At 42.7% G+C, this 20,092-nt stretch overlaps 2 protein-coding genes across 2 annotated transcripts in view; one reads left to right on the top strand and one right to left on the bottom strand.

Moving 5' to 3' along the window:
• Positions 1 to 3,449, bottom strand: part of LOC109484408 (putative ammonium transporter 3) — a 14,407-nt gene extending 10,958 nt beyond the window's left edge. Inside the window, exon 1 of the mRNA XM_019787655.1 lies at positions 3,215 to 3,449. Coding sequence (XP_019643214.1) covers positions 3,215 to 3,449 — 235 coding nt within the window. The remainder of the gene's footprint in view (positions 1 to 3,214) is intronic.
• A 3,029-nt stretch (positions 3,450 to 6,478) lies between these two features.
• LOC109484723 (putative ammonium transporter 3) lies at positions 6,479 to 18,004 on the top strand. Its single transcript, XM_019788083.1, has 11 exons — positions 6,479 to 6,614; positions 7,343 to 7,451; positions 8,160 to 8,314; positions 8,925 to 9,025; positions 11,115 to 11,296; positions 12,145 to 12,216; positions 13,299 to 13,358; positions 13,782 to 13,858; positions 15,685 to 15,908; positions 16,425 to 16,556; positions 17,642 to 18,004. Exons 1-11 carry the CDS (start codon positions 6,479 to 6,481, stop codon positions 18,002 to 18,004), a joined length of 1,611 nt encoding a protein of 536 aa, XP_019643642.1.
• The last annotated feature ends 2,088 nt before the right edge of the window (positions 18,005 to 20,092 follow it).

Here is a 20,092-nt window from a genome sequence, read left to right as displayed (position 1 = left end):
AACTCACCTCTTTCCAGGAGTTGTACCCGTGAAAGAAATTTCCATTTTCCGGCATGTATCTGACATACCGGATTCCCAGTGTCCGGAACTTGTCGACGACAGCCGAGTCCAGGTTCCGTAAGACCTCGCGAGCGTCCAGCATCACGGTCTCCCCGCCCTGCCCCGGATCGGCCGGCCGCTGGCAGAAGAAGAGGATCTGTGGAACAAGCAGCAAGAGAGTAAGTCTAGGACTGTGATCACTCTCTGATTCACTCGCCCACTCACTCACTCACTCAGTTATTTACTCAGTCGCTGCTCACTTTGTCACTCATTTGCTCGGCCTCCCTCAAGGCCACACACACACACACACACATACACATACACACACATAGACACCTTTTCCGGGTAGTAGTGTGTGTAGCACATCTCGTTGTGCGGTTCTATAGACGTGAGGGGGGGGTTCATCACTTGCAGTCTCGACGTTGCCCTCGACTTTCTCCCTCTTAGTCACCCCCCCCTGCGTAGGACATTGGCTTCAGGGCCAGACTGTTTGCAAACCTACAAACAAAAACAAGAAACATGATTATACAAGGCATGACTCCAGATATGCCTTCCGAATCAACAAGTCTATCAATGAATGATCATTACCAAATGGGCACCACAAAACAAACAAGAGTTCCGAGATCTCATACCTCCATGAAATATGGGCTTGACATGGTAATGTTAATTTCTTCTTTAATTATGCAAATTACCTCCACATTAACATAATAAATGCATCGTGATGTTAACTTTTGATTAACTTACACATGTACCAAGTATGAAATTCCCATCATTTACCACTAAGGAGTCATAGAATTTTCGCATTAATTATGCAAATTAGGTCATCATTTGCATAATTGGTATCTGGTGATGTTCCATCTGCCATAGATTACATACTAGTACATTACATGTATGAAAGTACTATAATGCAAAACACTGTAATTATAGAATTTCCTCATTAATAATGCAAATTAAGTCCTCATTTGCATAATTTGCAGTCACGATGGTCAGATTTGGGCCCAAAGTCCCACTCCGCTACTATGGAGATCGAATCCCCCGAACCCGCGAATCTTGTTCGATATGACGTCATTCGAATAGAGCGGGCGTTCGATCTGGGGTTACCCGCGGTCATTTACAGTAAAGCCGCTACAACCGGCTACTTCAAGCCCTTTTTTACTTGGGAACCACGGAACAGGAAAAATCCACCTTTCCACAAATATGAACCGTTTTCAAAACATTACATCTATGCCGTGATTTTATTGTGGATATGTAACGTAAACATGTAACGAAGCTACTGCCGTCATCGTGGGTGACCTTGAAGGTCAGAATTCTTGTTGACGCTGTTATAAAATCCAGGTCCCCATATCCAAGTGGCAGAGCATGCGTGCAAACATGGTATTTTAACCATTCCCAAAAATCGCTCAAATTACCTCATTGAGGGCTTGTTTGGAAGAGGAACGATTTCCGCAGATTTCTGTCTTAGGGATTTTTTAAATATGGCCGCGATTATTAATTATCGGTATTTAAAGTTTAAACACTGCGTTTTTAGCTCTTTTTTTGACTGTAAGTCGAGTTTTAGTTAAAAAATAAAAAAATCCTAAGACAGAAAGTTTAAATTTACTGTAATATTTCTAAAAATCCAAAAATCTAACCTTATTTTTAATTTTCGGGGCCTCTTAAAATCAGTTGTTTGGTTCTCGTGAACCCTTTTTGAAATCCGAAATTGATCTCATTTGGAAGCAAATGTACACAAAGTGGAGCAAAGGCAGTGCAAGAATAACATTTGAGGTAAACAAAATCACTTATTACATTTTATTTTGACGAGTATTTACTCTCCAGTTACTTTTGTTTATTTTCAAATTTTACCCGTTGCCCCCGGGCCGGCCTGGGACTCCCGCGCGGCCACGTTCGAACGCGTTCTGTAACCCGATACCTCCCTAGTAATGCGACTTTTAGCCCAGCAACCGACCGCCGTGAGTTAATTATGTACATCTCTCTCTCAGCTACCTACCTACCAAAAATGATGAAAATACACTGTTTCTATCTGGACTTATTGGCTTTTAAAGATTTCGCCCGAAAGTCCCCTGCAGTTCCAGAACAAGCTGCTAGGGGGACCAAACCCACACCACTTACTAGACAGGACAATCTATCTGCCACCAAAAAATCAAGACCATAGCATATTCAGGACAAAAGATACAAAAACCGGAAGTTCTGCTGCAGTACCAAGGTCATCCACCAGGAGGCGTATATTTGACCTTGACCTTCGTCTTCCTAAGACCTACCAGCATACCAAATATCATCACAATCCATAAAGGCGTTATGAAGTTATGCTAGCCGCAAATGTGCGGAGACACAAACACACAGCCAGACAGACAGACAGACAGACAGACAGACAGACAGACAGACGCAACAAAAACAATACCTCCATTTTCATGGAGGTAATAGCACAGGTTGTTTGTTTTCAAACACACAGCCATACAGTGGCACTGCCACATTTGCCCTGAAATAGGTCACCTATTCCCCTGAGGGAGCGCGCTGCCTCGCTGGGCATAGCCACATCTGTTACCCTGCCTCGCAAGTACCTCTCAGCCATGCCCTGACTCAACCTTAAACCGGAAGTGCTGCTGCAGTACCAAGGCCATCCACCAGGAGGCCCATATTTGACCTTGACCTTCGCCCTCCTAAGACCTACCAGCATACCAAATATCACCACAATCCATGAAGGCGTTATGGACTTATGAAGGTACAAAAATGCGGAAACACAACAAACAATACCTTCCATTTCATGGAGGTAATAAGAACCAAATGAAGTCACAAATACACGAGAATCACTACTATCACGATTCTGTTATAACATTAATTAACATTAACTGTCGGACACAGAAAGGTAATGTACTGTTTAGCGTACACTGTGTCCGGCATTTAAACTGTGTCAGTTCGTACTATTCCTAAACTTGTCCGGACCGAGCCGAATCGCTTTGATCCGGCTTCGAGCCGGATCGAAGCCGCACCAAAGTGAATAAAATCGGCTCTATCCAGAAAATTTTTTCCAAACGGAATAGGGCCTTTTTTGTTCGCCGTCCGAGGAAAATGGACATATGCTTACGGTGGCGGCAGGTGCAGAAAAAAAAAGAAAGTCTGCGTATTCACGGTAATGATAAGTTTGAACAGAAAACACGCCACGCCATGAGCTGACCTGACTGCATGGTGAAGATGATAAATGAGCTGGTTAAGATCCAGGTCGCGTCGTCCCAGCTCAGACCGTCCCCGGCCGCGTCCGTGTGTGTGCCGCCGCCGGCGGTCCCGTTACCCGGTACGGCAGAGGCCGGAGTGGTGCTGTACGTGTACGTCTCATTTTCCGCGGCGGTTTGGTTGGCGAGAGTGGCGTTGAGAAAAACGTCCAGTACGGTGCTGTTCGGAAAGGTTTCCATGTCAGTGTCTGTGCAAAAAAATATACAGAAAAAAAAGAAGAAAATTGTGTTAACATATACATGTAGCTCACTGAAAGACAGAGAGAGAAGCTTTATTCTTCTTCTCATTTTCTGCGGCGGTCTGGTTGGCCAGAGAGGCGTTGAGAAAAAAAGTCCAGTGCGGTGTTGTTCGGAAAGGTTTCCATGCCTGCGTCTGTGTAAAAAATAGAAAGAAGTAGAAAATTCTGTTAACATAGCTCACAGAAAGGCACAGAGAGAAGCTTTATTCTTCTTCTCATTTTCTGCTGCGGTCTGGTTGGCCAGAGTGGCGTTGAGAAAAACGTTCAGTACGGTGTTGTTCGGAAAGGTTCCCTATCTGTGTCTGTGTGTAAAAAATACAAAAAAAAAAAAGAAGAAGAAAAACTTGTCAGCATATAGCTCACAGAAAGACAAAGAGAGAAGCTTTACTGGAAGAATCTGTACGGTGTACGGTGAACCATTAACTGCAAAATAGAAAATACAATTCTGTCCCAGAACTATCGCCGAGTGGAACTTGCTGTCACCAAGTACAGTAGGATCATTGTCATTAGATAGCTTTAAACAATGTCTAGAGTTAGATGTTCAAGGGTAAGGTGTAACAAGTCGATCGGTGTAATGTAGCCAGCTGCCACCGCGCCGCGTGCCTGCGAAGCTGGTGTGTTACGCCGAAAGGCGGTTTACTGGCTTTACAGATACCGATACAACAGAAATCATAAAATACTCTATACCTACAAAAAATAAGGGAAACAAGACAGGTGCCTGACACACACACTGTATATTGTGATACGAAGTTACAGGCTGAATACACTGCATATTATTCTCGTTCTAGAAATATCTTTTGGTCAAATTCCACTTTGCAGAATAGTCTTCGGTCACAAGTTTCAAAATACGCTATACGAAATGCAGTAGTAACGATTAACAAGTTACAAATCACCTTCACAAGATTGTAGTTGCATACATCCACAAGCTTAATTCCTCTGCTATATTTTCCATAATACAAATAGGCAGTGGACAATTAATTTTAACCTCTCGTCTCATAAGCACATACGACTTCTAACTTACCAGACCAGATCTCGAATTCGAAGCCTCGACCCTCAGGTTAAGAAACAGTGTCGCTAAGAACTGAACCCATACACCACCACAGACCGCTAACGGACGATATGGATGAAACTTCACCCAGAAAGCTTGATTAAAAATGCATATTAAATTCACGTCTGAAATAATCTCTGAAAGTATAAAAGAATATACTATATAATGGCTGACACGTCATGGAACCGATGCTAATTAGCTGGGATATTCTAAGTAATAAGATTCGGTAATATCATGTGTATAAAGCGTCACATAGAGATGCTAATGTATCGCCATTTGGGAGTCTTAATTCCTTTTACTCTGGTGGTTTTACTGTGGTGGATTCGGGGACTTTTCTGTCACGCAATGGAGAAGATTAGTTGATTGATTGATGGGTTGTTTGATTGATTGTCATCTATTATGGTAATTATATTACATGTAGGAAGACATGTTCTCTTGGTAGAAAAGGTTCTTTCTTTCTTCCTTCCTTCCTTCCTTCCTCCCCTCCTTCCTTCCTTCATTTATTCCTTCATTCCTTCCTTCCTTCATTTCTTCCTTCCTTCATTTCTTCCTTTCTTTCTTCCTTCCTTCCTTCTTTTCTTTTCTTTTCTTTTCTTCCTTCTTTCCTTCCTTCCTTCCGTCCTTCCTTCCTTCTTTCCTTCCTTCATTTCTACCTTCCGAAAATGTAGTAAGAAATGGAAATAAATGCCTCATTCATAATATTGTTTCTCTTGCCGCCCTAAAATTGCATCAGATGCCTTTAATGTGGCCAATTTCCTGCTGCGTGCCAGGTGAATCGTCTGAATCATCGATCAATCATTCAGATCTCCTGATGCGTGTTTCCATCGCCCCAAAATGTCCACTAATCCTCCCCTCTAATCCCGTCTGCGTGTGGGCGGGATAATCCACCGGTATATCGCCCAGGGAACAACGCCCACAGGATTAGGATATCAAAGAAGATGAGTCGGTTAATGGCGTGGTTAAAACTTAATTCTGATCAGATGTTTGCGTTTCGCTCGATGTCACGCAAAAAAGCGAGGACAAATCTTTTTTCCCAGTAGGTCAAAGAGTTGGAAGTGCTCGACTTCGTACAATCGCTTGCCTGGTAGGCAGTTTGGTTTCATAGGTCTCATTCGCAGGATGTGCATTCTATTTGTGTTTGTATTGACACCTGAGTCTGTACTTGCTACGAGAAGCAGGTAAATAGGCCTCCTGACGAAACACCGGTTTTGGTGAGTACAAGCTGTGTAAGAAACTTATTTCTTTTAGGCCATCCCAAAGAGTGGATACGCACGAGGGCTTCTTGGGCATGTTTCAAATGCGTGGCTTTCCTTGAACCCAGGACGGAGGGACAAGCATCTCATTCAAAAAGGCAGACTGGACTGCAATCCCCACCAGAGGGCTTCAAAGCGTAACATCGACGTTTTGGCTGGGATTTGAAGCCGCGAGTTTGCGGTCTAGTACCGGTATCGCCATTTTTTATCGCCAGAAGGACACTGGTTCTAAAAAATCACCAGAGAGTAGGGTGTATTTTTCGCCGCATATTCCATGGGGCCAGGTGACCTGAGAACATCGGCTAATTTATAAAAGTCGTGTGATGATGAAGAAAATACCGGTCGTGTTGCTGCCAAAAGTGCCATTGTAGAGCTCACAGACGTGTCCGGTGACGAAGACTTTTCCTACGGCCGTGAGGCGGCCACTCCACCACGGTACCACCACAGTACCACCACAGTACCACCGCAGTACCACCGCAGTACCACCGCAGTACCACCACAGTACCACCGCAGTACCATCACAGTTCCACCGCAGTACCACCGCAGTGCCCCCACAGTATCTCCACAGTACCATCACAGTTCCACCGCAGTACCACCGCAGTGCTCCCACAGTATCCCCACAGTACCACCGCAGTACCACCGCAGTACCACCGCACGAACGTCTGCGCCATGGCGGCGCCCGTCAACGTCTCCAACGCGACCAATGTGACGGCCACGGCCGCTTCCGAGGTGGACGAGAACCAATACTCGGACGACGCCACCTGGATCTTAACTAGCGCCTTCATCATCTTCACCATGCAGTCAGGTAATCATAAAAACTGTTTGTATCTATTTCTTTCTTCCAGGGACGGAAAAATTGTTTTGGGTGGGTTGTATGGAGGTGTGTCGGCACAAACTAGAATAGCAACATGTCAGAAGGTCAGACAAAGGAAATGGGGTGAACAACTATACCGTGTTAATTAATTCTGTTTCTCGTGTTTACTGGTAGACCCGAAGCTTGTTTTCACTTCTTAGAATTTGCCATGCATTCTGTGTAGAAAACAATTCAGCAGAATTTAAATGGGGGCTATTCAGCTGTTCTAAAGATTAAATAGATAAACACAAAGTCAGTTCAAGACAACAGCTTACAGGAATTAGAGGCTGACCTATTAGGGAATTCAGGAAGTCGATTTTTTTCCAACATGTAATCACAAGACGTGGTGACGGCACACTCAAGTTTTTTTAAATTTATATTAATGCCGCCACCAACACAGGGGACAATACAATACTCATTTTCACCTGAGCGAAGTGAGGAAAGTCGTGTAAAGTGCCTTTCCCAAGGGCGCAAGATCGGCGGCATGTCAGGACTCGAACCAGGAACCTCTAGGTTCCGAGTCGAGCACTCTGCCGCTACGCCACACGACCCCAGGAAGTCGATTATTGCAAGAGTCCCCTCCAACCCTGCACAGTTTCTGTCCTACACAGAAATACGTGTTATGTATCTTCGCATGTTTGTATGTGTGTAACTGCACGCCTTCTTTCTGCCGTTGTCAGGGTTCGGATTGTTGGAAAGCGGAACGGTTTCTCCTAAGAACGAGGTAAATATCATGGTGAAGAACGCGTCCGACGTACTGTACGGAGGCCTGGCCTACTGGATGTTCGGGTGTGTCAAAGACATTCTCTACTACTCATTGTTTCTTCCCACATCTAAAGCCCCTGCATGTAACACATAGACGAACACTTAGGCCATGTTGATTTGATTATATGGATGGCATCCTCTGGGAACCCCAAAACTGATGCGAGCGTGCGAATAAAAAAGAAGTTTTGCAAAAAAAAGTTACTTTGAATATGAAATCAACGTGATCATGAAGGTTGAACAAATGACACAGAGTATGGTTTGGCGAATAATCTACTCTTCCAATTCATTTTTTTTTTTTACATTTTTCGTGTTTTATATATAACTACCTTTTATTATGTGGATTTTGACGTTATTTTATACTCTGTTTCAGAGTTCTTTTATGTTTGTAATAACTTAGCCTTCGGGGATAGATATGCAATAAACCTCTCTATATTCCTTTCCCGTGGGTCCACATCACTCTCACACCTACAAAACTGTAATATTTTCGATGTAGTTCAAAACTTCATTTACTGTAGGGGTAGATTCTCGTAATTGATAGATCACCAACTTGCCTTGTTTGTATTTATCTTGGTTTTACCAACCTTGTAATTATGCATGTATTTTGTCAATGTGTTTTACACTCGTTTTATATTTTGAGTAGAAGATGTTATATAAGCAACTTGTGCTTTTTCCCCAATAGTCAAACCATATGTGTGAATAAATAAAACAAGAATAAATTCCCCTCCCGACCAGATACGCGTTCAGTTTCGGTGACAGCCCCTGGAGTAACGCGTTTTGCGGGCTGGGGCAGTTCTTCGTGGACGCAGAGGAAGCCAAGATGGGCTGGGTCTTCTCTAAGTTTTTCTTCCAGATGTCTTTCGCGACCACGGCCACAACTATCGTCTCAGGTTCGTTCATCTCACAGTTTCCAAATCTTTATAATAGATAATTCTGCAAAGCTTGTTTAGCCATGTGGATACACAATGTATCCGACTTCACTGTCCTTTTACCTTAGCCAAGAAGGTTAGACCACAATTAGCACATTTAATGGATGACATCCTCAATAGACTCCAAATCTAATGCGAAATCCAAAATTTCGGTGACAAATTCCTGTGTGTTTTCTTTTTCGCTGTTTCTCTTTTTCTTTCCATTGACGTTGTCTTCTCAGGCCTCGAAATTTTCTTCCTATTGTCCCGACGCTGTCCCAAAAATAAATTCCATTTTTCCCAAAAGTGAGGATGAACTGTCCCAAACTGTTTTTCTGGAAGTATTGTATGACTTCAGCTTGACGTCCGCTATGTTTTCCTTACGTTCTAACTCCCACTTTTCCGGATCCAAAATCCAGGACATGTGCCTGATAAACAAATTAAAGGAAGGGCAGACATTCTGACGTTGCTTATTTTTCTATTGTCCCAAAAATGTCTCAAAGTGTCTTTTTAGTTGTCCCGGCCTAAATTTCAGTGGTCAGTGGCCATGTGGACACCGTTAATTTTGAGCGCTGCTTCTCTCCCACTCCAGGAGCGATGGCAGAGCGGACAAAACTCCAGGCTTACATGGCGTTCTGTGTTCTCAACACTCTGGTGTTCTGTTTCCCCTCTCACTGGGCCTGGGACAGTAAGGTACGTGTACATGTAACCATTTTAAAGACTTCCAAACATATGAAAGTTCATCTGTGTTGGTAGTAATCATAGTAAAACGTTAAACTTTATTCCAACACAAAAGGTATACAGAGATCAAATTTTCAGCGACCACTGTCGCCTTCATCAGGATAATTTTAATGACCAATCACTTCACAACGTAATCTCGCGAGAGTTACGGTTACAAACATGTGACCTTGTTCAAACGAGACTTAACGGATACGTGGCGCAGCAAGTCTCGTGATAAACCGTACCAGTCATTAATATTATCCTGATGAAGGCGACAGTGGTCGCTGAAAATTTGATCTCTGTATAATTTGTGTGTTGTCTTACTATGACTACCAATACAATTTCAGGGCGTTAAAACAATCAAACAAACAAACAAACAAACAAACAAACAAGCAAGCAAACAGAATAATCTGCAACGGGGACAGACATCGTTTTCCAAATGCCTTTGACCCAGTGTTGACGTCAGACTTTACTAAATTTTTCACCCACCCCCTCTTTAATTAATAGTTAAGTGAAATACCTTTATTGTTCATTCATGCCACGACGGGCTAGGTACAGGTCAAGACTTAACAGACACATAACAGACGTATGTAGAAAAGTGGAGGCAAAAATACACTACTTGACTTAGACATACAATATACATAAGTAACATACAAGGGTACTATACTAGGCTAATACAAAGTGTTCTAGTTACTGAGCTAATACAGAGTGGTCAACTTCTCGCTTTTTTTTGTACAATGGAAAATGTGAGAACAGATCATGTTTGTGATACAGGGTTTGTCTAGACGCATAAAAATATAAATCTATCATTTGAACTTAGGTGTTCAAAGTATGGGAACTTCTCTTTGATATGATTAAAAAGGACAGATCTTTCATTAGAATATAAAGTACAGTCTATGATAAAGTGTTGTTCATCTTCTATTCTATTCATGTTACAGTATTGACAGAGTCTATTCTGGAGAGGAATGCGGTAAGGCCACACCAAGTAAATTTTATGGATGACGTCCTTCAGAGACACTAAATCTAATGCGAGAGGGCGACAAAAAAAACAAGAAGGGCCCTAAAAAACAAGATGCCTAGATTAAAAATATACTAAGAGACGACAAAATTGCGTTAGGACACAAATTGAATGAGGTGACACAGTGTAACAAGTAAGAAGTCTTTCATTCATCATCAAAATAGCAATGAATCAGGTGGAACAGCAGTTGTCGTCCTGCCCTGTTTCTTTCATCACATTTTTGCCCTTTACCCATTTCGCGTTACGGGTTTCACGTCAATCTGACGATTTGAAGCACTGTCGGGATTCTTTGGTCATAGTTACAGGAAGCGGAATTTCTTTTTTTTTTCTAGGAACAGGCCAAAATCAATGCGTGCGCGGACGTCATCCATAAAATTTACTTGATGTGGCCTAATATGAAAATACTTAGTAGTCCCAAAGGCCGTCGGTGTCTTTGAACTCTAGTTCAAACGAGCAGACTGACAGTTATACGTTAAAGGATCGATAAATGAAATCTTCTTAACGTATTTGCTATGACTGTAATAGTGAAGATTTGGCTTAGGCTTTAATATGGCTTAATTTTCGGATGAAAAAGCGAAAACTACTCATGCATTTGAAGCTGAAGAGAAGCTATAAAAGAACAAAATTTTAGAAAAATATACATATATGTAAGTATGAACTATTAGAGGTATACAAAATACCAACCTACTATTTCAGGGAAATTCAAAAATTTTATATCTATTGCACGTTTATTATTTTTAGATCAGCTAAAACAATACACAGATGAAAAGGATATCGAAAAAAAAAACAGTCTGTAGTCGAATCCTTAACTTTTAGACATAAGTATTATAAATAAACATAGGAGTCGGCATGAGTCAATTAATTAAAAAAAAAAGAATTTTGGGCATTTTTGCTCCATGAATGTAGATATACATTGGGACAGTGTTGTTTCAACATATGTATGTAGATAAATGACTAGAATATTGCAATTGACTTTCACAAATCTGGTTTCAAAGCCCAAAACACTGCACTGGATGCGTTAAATTTAGAGATTTTCCCGCCCAGGGCTGGCTGAACAAGATGGGGTACGTGGACGTGGGAGGTGCAGGACCGGTGCACCTGCTAGGGGGCGTGTGCAGCCTGGTGGCGACGCTGATCCTCGGCCCTCGGCACGGCCGCTGGGACAGGGACGAGGCTCCGCCCATGGGCTCCCCCACCAACGCGCTACTGGGCATGTTCATGCTCTGGTGAGCTGTTTACACCTTCAAGCAGATGTTTTGATGTTTTTTTTTCTCTTTAATTGATAAATGACTGAATGAAGACCTTTATTGTACATGCATACTCACTGTGCTAAGTGCAGGTCACAACAAATAAAGAGTCTGTAACTAAATACATATGCCAATTCTTAATTTTTTTTTTTATTTCCATACCAACTTTGCAGGCATACATTATATGTATTACATATAATGTTGTCTGAATAACATTGATATTTACAATCTAAAATAAACCCATATAATTTTTATACATCTATTACGAACTGCACATCCCAGACATAACAAGTACCATTCTAATTATACAGTCTACAGATTATAGAGGCTGATGCACCGATGTAGGAAATAGTTACTAAGTAAATATGGTAAAGTCGACTTCTACTCGCTTCTCTGTGATGTAAAGTGGTGAGTGATATATACGCGGAGAGAGATGCATAACTCTACATGTAAGTCTGAACAGGAGACTGACTGATACAGTAAACTAAGTCAAACTGTAAGTTTGTATATTTAGAGTTACAACTTTTGGTCCAACACAAAAAAATTCTCTCACCTAGAGCTTTCGACCAGTCACTCTGGTCTTCCTCAGTAGACTGACCCAGTGAAGCTTGTCACGTGGCTTCTTTGAAGTGTGACGTCAACACTGGGTCAAAGGTATCTGGGAGACGATGTTGGCCCCCGTCGCGGTTCAATGAAGGGTGATGGGTCCTGATGTATATGGCCTCGTTTTTTGTGTTGGACCAAAAGTTTTAACTCTAAACATGTAACTACCAACACAGATGAACTTTCATGATAGTATAAGTTTGTATGCATTGCGTTCCCTCCAGGTGGGGTTGGCTGGGGTTTAACTGCGGCAGTACCTTCGGCATTACCGGCGGCAAGTGGAAACTAGCTGCCAGGTACGTAGCCTGACTACATCACGCTTCTAGCAGCCCTTCAACTGGTCAGGCCTTTAGCCTGACTACATCACACTTCTAGCAGCACTTCCATTGCAATTGGTCAGGCCTCTAGTCTGACTACATCACACTTCTAGCAGCACTTCCATTGGTCAGGCCTCTAGCCTGACTACATCACACTTCTAGCAGCACTTCCATTGGTCAGGCCTCTAGCCTGACTACATCACACTTCTAGCAGCACTTCCATTGGTCAAGCCTCTAGCCTGACTACATCACACTTCTAGCAGCACTTCAACTGGTCAGGCCTCTAGCCTGACCACATCACGCTTCTAGCAGCCCTTCAGCTGGTCAAGCCTCTAGCCTGACTACATCACACTTCTAGCAGCACTTCCATTGGTCAGACCTCTAGCCTGACTACATCACACTTCTAGCAGCACTTCCATTGGTCAGGCCTCTAGCCTGACTACATCACACTTCTAGCAGCACTTCCATTGGTCAGGCCTCTAGTCTGACTACATCACACTTCTAGCAGCCTTTCCACTGGTCAGACCCCTAGCCTGACTACATCACACTTCTAGCAGCCTTTCCACTGGTCAGACCCCTAGCCCGACTACACCACACTTCTAACAGCCCTTCCACCGGTCAGTCCCCTTGACGCTTGAAGACCAACACCTTTTGGACCATCTTAATGCTTGCGTATATGTAGTGAAAAAGAATCCAGAGCCTATTGGTACTTCTGGAAATGCCTCCCATTAGTTAGGCTCTCTGATAGAGATAGTGTAACACAGGCTGCCAGCTGCCAGGTACCAATAATATTAATCTAATTGTTCTGATCACGCTGTAAAAAAAAACTAACAAAACAACTTGACAAGAACAGCAGCAACATGTCCGTGTACGTTTTCCGTAAACCTTCTTGAATAAAAATCATCTATAGCGACTATTCAAAAGATCAACTTTTTCAGAAATAAAGCCAATCCCTGCAAACTCACAACCAAGAAAGATTTTTGGTGACGCCTTAGGAGCGGAGCCTTTTACACGTCCCGGTATGGACATGTTTTCTTATGGTAAAACTGTTCGAGTTGCAGGTCGGCTGTGTCCACCATTACAGCGTCCATGGGCGGAGGTATCGTGGCTGTCGTGCTCAGGTACAACACACAGACACACGTACAACTTCTCATCGTTCGTTTATAAAATGTTTCATCACGATTAGTACATTACATATATATGAAAATCTGGATACACGTACATTGTAAGGTCTCTATATAGGCTGGTCCTAGTATCTTCTATATTGGGCAACTTATATTTTAAACATTGTCCATTACATACTATACGCTGTAGAGCACGTAGGCAGAACGTACTGCACCTGCGCTAATCCCGTAATGTATTGTTGATAGCACTTCGGCAGAACGCAATAACGTTATATAAGGTCATATTCGAGTATATAGCCTCCCGTCTGTAGTTTTCAAATGTTGTGTCGGAAAAGATGTCGTCTGCAACAGGCAAAATTTTATCATTACATCGTGATAATTTATGATAACGCGAATCCCTTTGCAAAATCCGACAAACAGTTACGTCACCAAAAAGCGGAAGTTTGACATCTCGTACCTGATCAACGGCATTCTGGGAGCTTTGGTGGGCGTCACAGGTAAATTCAAGTTATATATTGTTAGTCTAAGAGCTATTCATGACTTCCCACAATGCCTAGTAAAGATCACGGATATGACGTATGACCGCCCCCTCCCTCGATGTACTATTTGCAACAAGTTCTATCGACAAATTGGTCAACTATATTGTTTTGAATTATTTAATAACTTGTATAAAGCGCATGCCATAATTGCAATTTTGTTGGAATTTGAGAAAATGACGTACCTTCTACCGTTCTGCCTTCTACCGAAGACTGTCTGCTACTCGCACGGTCTCATTACGGATATCTGCATCTTACGTTATATCCGTGATCTTTACTAGGCATTATGAGAAGTGTGAAAGTCATTAATAGTTATGTTTAGGGCTATATGTTAGAGCCTAAGTAAGGCTTTGTAAACATATGTTTTGCATGAAACTTAGTACAGTACAACAATATTTACAATTACATTTATGGGGCGTCTACTTGTTACCTCCGGGTAGGGATGTATATCCCGAGCGCGGAGGTATTGTAAGGGAAGACGAAAATTGCGTTCGCAGCCGTTTCTCGCGTTTGGGTGGACGGATATGTCTGGGACTTGGTATACGTTTTGCTGTTGGGCTGTAGATGGTGCACGTTGTTTTGGTTTTTTAGTATGTGTGTTTTAGTGCGTGAAAATAATGCGTTTAGACCGCCGATGGACACCCCTTTCAGTGTGAAAGTGGACCTCAGCTTTTGACCTTTGCATGTATAATCACCATTGAGGTCGCGACCACTGATCTGACCTTTCACACAGAGGGGTGTCGATAAATTCTTTCTTTGAAACTGTTCAGATGTGAACCACATGTGCCGTCAATCAACGTCTCATTATCGTGCCTGGTGGGATCGCGCGGGTCGCAGCCAGCCAACTTCCGGGTGGGCCAATGGGTCAGGGGTCAACGCCCTCTTGCGCAATTTCGGATGTTTTCGGCTTACAAATACCGTGGTATACTGTCTCAGACGTTCTCGACATGCACTCGTTGGGGTAGGCGGGACTCGGTGTATCTTCTGTTAATGGGCTGTAGATGGTGCAGGTTTTTTTTGTTTTATTGTATATGTGTTTTGGGGCGTAAGATTATTTGTATTTCCTTTTCGTGTCTCGGACACCCGTTACTGTGTTTGTTTACATTATCGCTGGTCGCTGAGGGTCGGGCAGCCAGATTCGCCACGGGATGCCTCCTGTCCTTTCTATTTTTGGGCTCCAGTCGGCTAGGGGGGATTAGTGATTTCACACATCATTTAGCCAATTACAAACATTTCGAAACTTTTCGAAAAAAATGGTATTCGCGCGAATTCACTAGTTAATTTAAAGAACAGTCCCAACATGCACCCAACATTCTGCAACATACATTACAATACCCGGAGGTACAAAATCTACGATTTTCCTTGTTAGAGATGTTCTTGATATATTGACGTTGATTTGGTATTTTGGAGTTTTTATATGTTTGGTGTAGTGCTATTGAGCAAATATCATAGGCGGAACGGCTAGTGTTCAGAAGGCCATATTCAGCTACCATGTGATAGGCCATTTACAGCGTCATGTGGCGTAGTGATAGAGCGTTCGGCGTTCAAACAACGAGACGCGAAGGCCACCGTGTCAACTGTGATCCTCACTCAGGTGTAGGGACTGACACGGTCATAAAGTCTGTATATGTATCTGTATATCTGTACATGAATCTGTATCTGTGCATGACTATGTATATGTACATGAACCTGTATCCGATTGTAAATAAAAATCACGAGTGATTGCCATAGGTAGAGTGAAATCATATTTACTTGGATTGGATATTTACTTTGCCCGTTGTGTGCAGGGATCTGTGCCCTGGCGCACCCGTGGGAGGGACTGGCGATAGGCGCCGTGGGGTCCTTCCTGTCGTGTGTCGGCACGGAGATGATGGTCAAACTGCGCATTGACGACCCGGTGGGCTGCTTCCCCGTGCACGGGCTGTGCTCGGTCTGGGCGATCCTGGCAGTCGGCATCTTCGGGCACGTGGACGGGCTGGAGGGCGTCAGTAGGTACGACGGGCTCATCAGGGTAGGTCCGGCTTCGTTTTATACTGTATATGAACAGCTGCTTCTACGTATTAGGCTTCGATCGTTCTTTCATTTATATCTTCCTCTGATATATGGACGTCACTGGGAATGACGGTCTCATCAGGGTACGCGTCTTTCAACTATACAAGTATCTTGTTCATTAGTACATTTACGATACCTGTAACTGCTTCTGGCGCATTCATTCATTCATTCATTCCCATATAATCACCAGGCAGGGGCTTATGGGAGTGCCACCTTTCTTTGTTAATTTGTTTATTCATCCTTCCTTCCTTCCATCCGTCTTTCCCTTCGTCCTTCTTACCTTCGTTCCCCCTTCCTTCTTTCCTTCCATCCCTTCCTTCCTTCCATCCTTCTGTCTTCCTTCATCCCATCTTTCTTTCTTTCTTTCTCTTTCTTTCTTTCTTTCGTTCTTTCTTTCTTTCTTTCTTCTCCCTTTTTTCCCTTCCTCTCTCTCTTGATTTCTTCCTTCCTTCCTTCCTTCCCATACCACATCCAGGGAGGCGGGTTCTACCTGCTCGGTGTGCAGGCGCTGGGCGCAGTCACCTTCATCAGCTGGGCCTGCGTCATGTCCTTCATCCTGCTCAAGGTCATCGACAAAACCATCGGACTGCGGGTGTCTCTGGAGGAGGTGAGCGGCGCTGCAATTTTTTGGTCTCGTTAACGGTCCATGCCATTTGAAACGGTCGATGCCATTTGAAACGGTCGATGCCATTTGAAACGGTCGATGCCATTTGAAACGGTCGATGCCATTTGAAACGGTCGATGCCATTTGAAACGGTCGATGCCATTTGAAACGGTCGATGCCATTTCGCTGAATAGTCGATGCCATATCCGAGCGTACCATAACGCTCGGATATTTTGAGGTCCAAAAAGGAATAAAAAGTAAAATGTATTATAAAAAAGCAGTATTCTAATTGCAAATCTAAGGGAGGGTCATGTACAATTGTAAATATAAGTAAAAAAAAAAGCTCGGATTCGAACCCGGGTCTAAAAGTGTAGCTCTAAATCCCTAACCTCTACGCCACAAAGCATCGCGGTATGGATGGATCGTGCTGATATACACTTAAAGTTAGCCATTTTGCGGTATGGTGTCGACCGGTTCAAAAGGCGACGACCGTTTTACCAGACGGGAATTAGCAGCGGCGCTGTTATCGCTACCTGACAGTTGTAGGGTTAATGGCGCTGTAGTGGCGTCTAGTTCAACAGTCGCATGGTTAAACAACAGAGGTTTAAGGCTTAACTTATTCTGAGTTGAGTGAAGTGCAGTTTATATAATCATGTATTTGTATTTGTATATGTATAATGTGACCTGTGCTTAAGCCCAAAATGGACTATGAAGGTCTTCATTCATTTAATATTGACTATTGATACTTAACAGTCGTAGGGTCGATCTAAAGTAGGTTGCGCGCCGTTTTGCCATAATTACGTACGTCGGGTTAAATTTTAGGTGGGTGGCGTGCCATTTAACAATCATTATGTAACAGTCGTAGGGTTAATCTTGGGGGGGTGGCGTGCCGTTTAATCATAATAAATTACCGTCGTAGGGTTAAAGTTAGTCTAAAATACTGCTAAGATACAATAAACGATTGCTTGCATACTAGCCAAAGCAAAGCAGGTATTTTTACGGAGAAAAAAAATCGCAAAATGTTCTAAATGCCGACAGCAACGTTATCGCTTGTGCCTTACATTAAAACATTTCCGTGTTGACTGAAGGAACTGATCGGAGCGGACATCTGCGAGCACGGCGTCGGCTCACCCGACGACAACCCCACGCCGGAGTTCACCGAGGCGTCCGGTAAGGACTCCGCCGACTCCGACGACGATGGCGTGCTTCCAACTCTTCTCGCTAGGGGGGGCCCCGTCCGCCGCTCGAAGCGCCCGCACAGCCTCGGCAAGCGATTCGGTCTCAGGCGCCTGTCCTTCCGCAGCAGCTTTAGAAAGCCTCCGCGGAGCGTCCTGAGTCTCACGGGCGGGCAGAAGGACCATCCTCCCGGCCTAGACAACCCCCGCCCCGTGTACGACCACTCACCCGACGGTAACGGCGCTCTGCTGTACCCGAAGATTGTTGTGGGGTAGTCTCTACAGCAGGCGCCGTTGTAGGCGTTACTAATACTGTTGATTACGCGTTTTTATAGTTTGTTAACGTGATTTAATAATCGCCGCCCACGGAGGCTATTCTCGAGGCCAGTTGTAGGAAGCTAGGCTTACTTCTAAACTCGCGCAAAAAAAACTTCACTTCTTATTCGGATGCTCAACATATAATGATAAAGTAAAGATGCACGTACATCAACCAATATAGCCCTTTTTGAATAGATCAGCACGTTTAATAGATTGTATTGATATGGCACTATATGTATGTGATAAGGAAAATATATAAAATAGTATAAAATAGTGCCTGAATATCATAAGATGTGGTCAAGACTCATGAGTGTATTATCCGATTATGATGGGCCCACATTTCCAAACAGGGGCCCGGCCGGGCTGTTTCTATTAACGAAAAATAAATAATCTGTATTAATGATTTACGCAACTAGTTCCCATGATTATTATATTTTCAACTTTTTAGTGCTTTGTCGTTTTATGAATCATACTTTTCCTTCCATTAGACTGCCCGGCCGGGCCCCGGTTTGGAAATGTGACCCCATGCCAAGCATTACACACGGCAGTCGGCTTTTGAATTTTGTTTTAATCCACTGTAAATGTGGTAATTAATATGTGATGAATACAAATATATGTATCTATTTTCGCGTGTTCAGTGTTTTTGTTAATCAACGGCCCTGACCTTCCTGATATCATTTAGTTTATTAGCAACATGCACGTATCGTTATTTACAATTCTCCTCTGTCGTTCAGAAATAGTGCAGAGACCAAACTGATTTATATGTACAATTATAAGGCGCCAATTAAGGAAACACCACGAACCCATAGAGGACAGACGTCTTGATGGGATCGTGTGGTGCAACGCTAACGGCAGAGTGTTCGGCTCAGAACCGAGATGTCCTGAGTTCGAACCCTGCCACCACGGTAACCGATCTTGTGCCCTTGGTAAAGGCACTTTACACGGCTTTCCTCACTTCGCTCAGGTGGAAATAAGTACCTACGAAGTACGGTTAGGGAAGTCTTTCAGAGAGAACGTTAAATGGAGGTCCCGTATTATTGTAAATACATGTATTAGTATGATAAAATTGTAATGAACCAGTAATTCCGCTTGTTCAGAAATCCAGGGCATCTGGCCATATGTTTTATTTCACTTAACGAAACACCATACAAATGTTGTCTGGAGCCTCCTGGCGTCAAACATGTTCTAAATGTAAGGTAAGAATTCATTCAAGCAGTTAATACATGTAGTTATCAAACAACCCTCAAACAGAAAAAGGACGATGGGTGATTTTCTGTCGTTCTGCTTTAGAAGCAAATACTGTATGCATGCAGTTATAATACGCGTCCATATAGTATAGTCTATTAGGGATACAATGTACTTCACATCACTAGTACTGTATAGAGCCTCCACAGTTACACACACACAAAAAAAAACTTTTAAATAAATATCTATTCACTACTGATACGATTTTAAAATGTCGTTCTTATTTTTCGTTAAACTACTTATTTTCCTTAAAAAACTTCTGTATAAATATGAATATGTAAGCATACGTTTCATTTCACAACAAAAAAGCAGAAAAATTGCTAATACAGCGTAAAGTATTTACAATAATGATTGTTCCCTCAGCAACAGATTGTACTTTTTATGATACACTCACAAGTGTCTGTAGGAACTTTGTAGACATGTGGCTACCATGGACACGATTCCTAATGTGTTACTTATTAATGCTTAATGGGAAAATTGATCTAAGGGACAACTAATTGTCCACGTTGAGTTGATTATATGGATGACATCCACACGCGCATGGATTTTCATCCATTAAAAATGGTTTTTGACCATGCTGTAAATCGTACAAGCAGCTACAAAATGAACAAATATATGCTGTAAGTCCAAAAAAAATATTGAAAAATGATGCAAATCTATAATGCAAGAATAAATTCCAAAGAAATTTAATGAAGAAAATAAATAAATGAAATAAAAATGAAGGGTTTTTATTTCGCCATACCATACTCTGTGTGTTCAGTCAATTTTTCAGCCTTCATTACCACGTGGATTTCATAGTAT

The sequence above is a fragment of the Branchiostoma belcheri genome, unplaced genomic scaffold, assembly GCF_001625305.1.
Source record: "Branchiostoma belcheri isolate BF01 breed outbred unplaced genomic scaffold, Haploidv18h27 scaffold7, whole genome shotgun sequence".
Taxonomy (NCBI): domain Eukaryota; kingdom Metazoa; phylum Chordata; class Leptocardii; order Amphioxiformes; family Branchiostomatidae; genus Branchiostoma; species Branchiostoma belcheri.
Note: the sequence above shows the minus strand (reverse complement) of the source record. Positions and strands in the feature narration are given on the sequence as shown.